Source organism: Punica granatum, chromosome 8 (assembly GCF_007655135.1).
Source record: "Punica granatum isolate Tunisia-2019 chromosome 8, ASM765513v2, whole genome shotgun sequence".
NCBI classification, from domain to species: Eukaryota; Viridiplantae; Streptophyta; class Magnoliopsida; order Myrtales; family Lythraceae; genus Punica; species Punica granatum.
Genome location: NC_045134.1, coordinates 22,959,838 through 22,965,837, shown reverse-complemented (window position 1 = coordinate 22,965,837; position 6,000 = coordinate 22,959,838). Strand labels below are relative to the sequence as shown.

The 6,000-nt window shown below is 39.9% G+C and overlaps 1 protein-coding gene and 1 long non-coding RNA gene across 5 annotated transcripts; one reads left to right on the top strand and one right to left on the bottom strand.

Annotated features, from left to right (window-relative positions):
• Positions 1 to 434: 434 nt before the first annotated feature.
• Positions 435 to 2,445, bottom strand: LOC116187455. Its single transcript, XR_004152057.1, has 3 exons — positions 2,125 to 2,445; positions 1,019 to 1,176; positions 435 to 942 (listed from the first exon to the last, which is right to left on the bottom strand). It is a non-coding gene; the product is annotated as an uncharacterized LOC116187455 (long non-coding RNA).
• Positions 2,446 to 2,680: 235 nt separating this feature from the next.
• LOC116187442 lies at positions 2,681 to 4,769 on the top strand. 4 transcript variants are annotated; one of them, XM_031516138.1, is made up of 6 exons: positions 2,681 to 3,013; positions 3,110 to 3,234; positions 3,726 to 3,914; positions 4,026 to 4,072; positions 4,177 to 4,290; positions 4,472 to 4,769. In XM_031516138.1, exons 1-6 carry the CDS (start codon positions 2,684 to 2,686, stop codon positions 4,615 to 4,617), a joined length of 951 nt encoding a protein of 316 aa, XP_031371998.1. In that variant the 5' UTR covers positions 2,681 to 2,683; the 3' UTR covers positions 4,618 to 4,769. The 4 variants fall into 4 exon arrangements, with proteins under 4 accessions (XP_031371998.1, XP_031372001.1, XP_031371999.1 ...); XM_031516141.1 differs by having other exon boundaries at positions 4,026 to 4,077; positions 4,472 to 4,613; XM_031516139.1 differs by having other exon boundaries at positions 4,411 to 4,537.
• Positions 4,770 to 6,000: the final 1,231 nt, after the last annotated feature.

Sequence of the window (6,000 nt, the reverse complement as noted above, 5' to 3'; positions counted from 1 at the left end):
TTCATGTGATATATTTTCCAACTTTTCTCGGGGTGCTGAAGAGCCTGATTTGCCCATTACAGCTGGTGCTGGTGCTAATAATAGCGAGAAGGCCGTGGCGACTGGTGATATAACATCGGCTTCCAATCCTTCTGCTGTTCCTGCAACTTCGGCTTTAATGGCTGACAACGCATCTATCCTTGCTTCTCTTCGCACCGTATGTTCACCCCTTCGCTGCAGGAGATTATTAGGAACTAAAGAGGTGGTTAGTTTGTATCTATCTCAATATACCTGCGGCTTATGTCCTTGTTCTGGTAAAATCTGCAGCTTCGTGTGTATTTGCGATCATATGCTATTGATCAAATGGTGCAAGCTGCAAGCTCATCTGCAGGACTTCGGGTCAATGCTATACCTTGCTATCCGGGTCAATGCTATATATCATGCGAGCACCCTTCTTTTTGGGCAAAGAATTGCCGGTGATAGACTCGGCGAATGCAATCAGAAAATGAAGGTACATTAAGCGGTCCATATTGTTTCCATAAAATTTACCTGATTGACTCGCTTCACTTGTGAATGTTCTCACACATATTACTGATCGAAAGAACAAATATGAGTATAGGTGCCAGGGAGGACATCAGAAGGTGCACCATCGCCTGCTCATAAGAGGCCTCGTAAGTTAAAGTCTTCTGATCCGTAGTCTTTGGAATTTTTCAATTGCATCTATATTGCTCAAATTCACGAGCGTAAATTATGCTTTTCTTCACCGAAGTCATCCTGAGGGAGCGGCCACGGGCTTGCCTTGTCAAGTGTAAGGGTTCGGGTGGTGGTGTGGTGCATGAAGCACGTAAGAGGGATACCAATCTGCAGGCCATTTGCTGCTGCACTGTTAATGCTGATGGAATCTCGACCCGACTGAGAATTTTTCACTCACTTGGTTAGAGGTCAGTGGAGCCTGCTTGTGAACTGCGATCGATGATTTCAACCTATGAGAATTGTACATTTTTCTGTAAAATGTGAAGCGGAATTTGTAATTTCTCACCTTCAGTTCAAAGGGTGCCGCGCTGGATATTGAAGGGGAAAAATCTGCATGAATCACGAGTTCTGGCGAAAATCGGTGTGTCGAAATGCTTCTTCTAATCTCTCACATAACTAGAATTACCCCGAAGGGATAGTGTTGAGCTAGGCAGATTATTCGGTCTGAACATCAGAACATTAAGCAATTCAGCAGTGATAGATTTGAAACAAAGCGAAACATATGATTTCTTAGTGATGATTAGAGGTTCATACTCGCTCTGGAAATCAAACCGAAGAGTCATCATTCGAATGGTATCCGATTTCACGGAATTACAGGGTACTCGGACCTGCTCATCCCGACTTCCTATCCGCTCTCAAGCTTGATATATAATAATTTTTCGTTGATGGAAGCAAGGTTTTCAGAATCGCGATTCTACCTAGAATCGGTCGAGGGTCGTAGAATCGTGAATCGTAGAATCGTAATGTGAATCGTAAGATTCTACCTGTAATTAAAAAAATAGCATATATATATATATATGTATTATACTTTCTTGAAAAAAAAAAAACAATCCTTGATTCCTTATATTCAGACATGAATCAGTAGATTCAATTTGCATACAAATTTTGACATGACACCTAATCTTCAGCATGATTAGTCTGATCATATACTAGGGAAAAACTCGAAGCTGAAATAAAAGGGAAAAACTCATGAAGCTGAAATAAAAGGGAAAAACTCGAAAATTTGCATGGCAGTGACTTTATCTCTGCAAATGCATGAAAAAAAAGGGAAAATACGCAGTTGCTGGCCTAGTAGAATGTTGAAGGAAAAAGGTTTTCATAAATGATGAAAAGGCTATCTTGGATTCACTCTGCGGAAATTAGGATGATGTTGTACAGTAAGAAGAAGTAATACTTGACATCCGACAGTTGATAGAAATTTACACCACTGTTCAAGCTATAATTTGCTTCTGTTAAAAAGGAAAAAAACTCAAAACCGAGAAATGACGCGGCCATGGAAACAAGACAACACTAAGCAGCTCAGCCAAGGTTTTCAGAATCAGTTCACTCAATTTAGTTCAGTTCATCGAATGAATCGAAGCAGAAGGCGATCGGATGTTCAAGTCACGCTACCTGGAGTCTGGATAGTGGACGCTCTCGGCTCGAAGCTTGGGCAGACTGCAGTGAGCAAGTAACTGATTGGAAGCTGGGGCAGATGACTGGAAGCAACTGACTGGAAGCTCGCGGAAATCAGAACTCGAAAAAATTCGGAAGTCGGATCTGCGGACTTGCGGAGTTTCATCGTCGGAATCGGAACAACCAAACAAGAGACACCGGTACGGGCATAACAAGAAGAATCTGAAGAAATGGGGCGAAAATTGAAACAGCTCGAAAGAACGCCAGTGGATTAGGGCATGGAGATTTCGAGGAGAAGGGGGGAGCGTCTGAGAAGAAAAGGAAAGGAGGGAGGGGGGGAAGAGTCGGGCTCATGCCCAATGGGCTGGGCTTTGGCCCGAGGACCCAAATCTGGCCTAGCCTCCGCCTGAGTGTGGGCCGAATTCGGAATCGCGGAATCGGCCCGATTCCGCGATTTAGCGATTCAAGGCCCGATTCAACAGTTTGCGATTCAGCCCATAGTATCGGAATCGCATGACCCCGTAGAATCGGTACTAGAATCATGATTCTAAGAACCATGTATGGAAGCAAGACAAACACAATAAAACAACAAAAAATGGCGCCCCTCATCGCTGCTTCGGGCGGCTCCCGCCTCTTCTTCCTCTTCCCCTGCCACCTCAATTCATCGCCCGAACATCCCAAGTTCGCAGCTTTGAAGCCCCGCTGCAGTCTCAAAGAGCAGGGCAGAAGCAGCACTCTGAGCCAGAAATGGCCGCTCATCTCCCTGTCGCTCTTCGGCTCTGGTTTCTTGCTGGGGCCCCTCATCGACGGCCTCCATTCTCGCGTCGGTCTCGTCGACTACCAAGCCGGCTCGATCCAATTGGGCCCCCTCCACACGAACATCTGGGTGGGTGTGCTGCAAAATCCTTGCTTTCTTTCTATATTGTCCTTATGGTAATTGAGATTCGAGCCATCTGGTCTTGATAGGATTCTGTCATGGTAGGTTCCTCCATTGTTGGGGCTGTTCTACTGTACGGTCGGCCTGCTCCAGCTCTACCTAGATGAGAAGGCCGACACCGCTTCCGGTGTTGCAGAGGGAAGCTTGCAGAGAACAGTTGCCTCACTAGTGTGAGTTAAGAGTTTCTTGGTTTTACTTTTACTCTTTGAGCCCCATTGCAATGTGTTCATGAATATGTGCTGATACAGTGTAGGGAAGTTGATTCGTAGCCCAGACTAGAAGAGATTATCGGGGTTGCTTAGAATGATTTTGGCACTAAAGATGGATAGATACTCTAGAACAAGGCATACTTTTCAAAGAGCGAGATGTCCAGCATTGAGCTCATGAATCCGGAAAACTGGTGTCTTGGACCCGAAAATGATACTTGATGAATGCTGCCGCGACTGCCTGAGTTTTTCTTGCTATATGTTCTGATTGCTTATTCTTGTTCTCCCGCATCTTACCTAAATGTCAGTTAGTATGTGCTTATTTGATCAGATAGTCAGGTTTTCTTAGACAATCTTCGTGGGATGCATCTCCTTGCGCTTGTTGATATGGGGATATAGCTGTTTAAAAGCTGAGCTGATGATCCTTTACTTTGTTCCTGCTGTGAATCTTGTAGGGCTTTGGTGCTTTTCATTGAGTTGAGTGCTGAGCTGTATAAAGCTGGAGTGCCGGATAACATCGAGGCTTACGTATTATTCGCTTTGGCGGAATTCATATGGCTTTCATTTGATAGGACAAGAATCGGTTTTGCACTCGCGTGCTTTGTGGGCATCTGCTGCCCTCTTGCAGAAATCCCAATCATGAAGTAAGGATGAAGAATCACTTACTCTCTATATTTACACTGCACATTCTAGTCTAAGTTCTTAAATGTGAAATGCTCTATATAAGTTGCTGAGGCTGGTTTCTCGAAATTCAGGTTCTTCCACCTCTGGTACTACCCGAGAGCAAACATTGAGATCTTCGGTCAGGTCCTGCAAATTATCCAGCTGGTGCCATCTTCTTCAAGATAGTTATTGAGCGATCACAATCTTCTTGAAGTTCTCCTTTTGTCCCTTCTTCCTTTGCAGGGGTTAGTGACTTGGACGATCACGTGCTACTTTGTTTACACACCATTTCTCATCAATTTGTCTCGGTGGCTCAAATCAGTCTTTCGGACAGAGGAGCTCGAGTAGGCAGCAAAGGTAGCATTTTATATATATATAGAGAGAGAGAGAGATCCCTTCTTGATTTTGAGTTCCTCACACTCGTTTTGCTACCCAGAACCTCACCCATATATGCTTCTCACTCATTTCGTGTTTTAGGTGAATACTCCTAAATTTCCCAACGAAGATTTACCAGAATTGCCATATTTGTTTGATATAGGGGAATGGGGACAACGGACGGAACTCGCAACGTGTTTTCATATGGCAGTTCCATTCCGTTCTGCTTCGACTCTGTTAGCAAACCTTATAGATGTCTGGAGAATTCTCTCTCATATTGCTCCACTTAACAAGCTACAACATATGTAAAATCGAGTAGATACAGGAACATCGTCATATTGTGGATTAAGCAAGAAGTTTGGGGCCGTTTGAATTCAGAGTTAAAGTTACTTTGATTTTAATTTTAATTTTGATTGTGGAAAAGGACAAATGAGATGTGATTATAAATTTGACTTGGGAAATGTGTATTTTTGTTGTGTAGTGTGTTGAGTTAAAGTTAAAGTTAAAATTTTTGAATTGGGAAATGTGTATTTTTGTTGTGTAGTGTGTTGAGTTAAAGTTAAAGTTAAAATCAACGAACTCTGAATCCAAACGGATTACACTTCATAACACGACCAACAGACCAGATCACCATGAAGCCGTGATGTCTGTGATTCATCAGTAGTCGCATGCCCTGCATTGTCCAGCAAAATTCTCAGCCGATCTGGTTTACTACTGTTCAGTTTAGAGTCAGTTTTGGGTTGTGCCTTCTAATCTCTCGTTGCTTGGAGAACCGGTGGATTTGGTTTGTGTAAAATATCAAAAGTCGGAACAATCTATATCTATAGGTACGAGGTGGGTTCGGCTAGATGGTCTCAGAACGTTCCGTTTCCAAATGGAATTTTCTTGGTTTTTTGAGTTTTTAAAATTTTAAATTATTTTTTATTAAGAAATTAGCAACAAGATTTTTTGAAATTATTTTCAGTCATAATATTCTATTTACAAAAGACCGAAAATATGAATATCTATAGTGATATCTAATTGAAGGTAATATGAATTTTCTAAATGAAATTTTTAGGTTTTTTATTTTCTTATTTTCGGAATTATTTTTAATAAAAAATATTTTTTAAAGATACCTCATCATAAAATTCAATTTCTTGATTTCTTTAATTTTTCTAATTTATGTAACATAATTTATTTAAAATGAATGAGAAAATTTTATTATTTGTGTAGATATTGTTTAATAATCTTGAAATTTTTAAATTAAAATTAATATTTCGTCACATAAATTAACATCAAAATAAGTATGTGTTAGCATATATTTTTTGAAAGGAATTTTCTAGGTTTTCATTTATTTACTTTTATTTTCGAAATTATAATCTTCATCAATATTAACATGAAAATAAGTATATATTAGTATATATATTTGTGCATAATATAAATAAATATACCAATATATGGTTACGTGGATAACTTTCAGTATATAGAAGAAGAAAAATTATATATAAATTATATGTTTTTATAGATATCTATTTTTAAAAATAAATTAGATAATATTTTATAGATATATATGAATTATATTTTTTTAGAAAATACAAATCAGATTTGTTAACAAAAAAAAACAAATTAGATTATATTTTATCAAGATTCTATATTATAGTTATAAATATGAATCGTCATACATATACACATGGGCCTATTCAGCTCGTAAAC

What these genes read in the sequence shown, in the direction of transcription:
- LOC116187442 (XM_031516138.1), top strand. Translation starts at nt 2,684, where the DNA reads ATGTATGGAAGCAAGACAAACACAATAAAACAACAAAAAATGGCGCCC. An exon ending in AGCAAACATTGAGATCTTCG is followed by an intron (nt 4,073 to 4,176) that starts GTCAGGTCCTGC and finishes CTTCCTTTGCAG; the next exon opens with GGGTTAGTGACTTGGACGAT. An exon ending in AGCTCGAGTAGGCAGCAAAG is followed by an intron (nt 4,291 to 4,471) that starts GTAGCATTTTAT and finishes TGTTTGATATAG; the next exon opens with GGGAATGGGGACAACGGACG.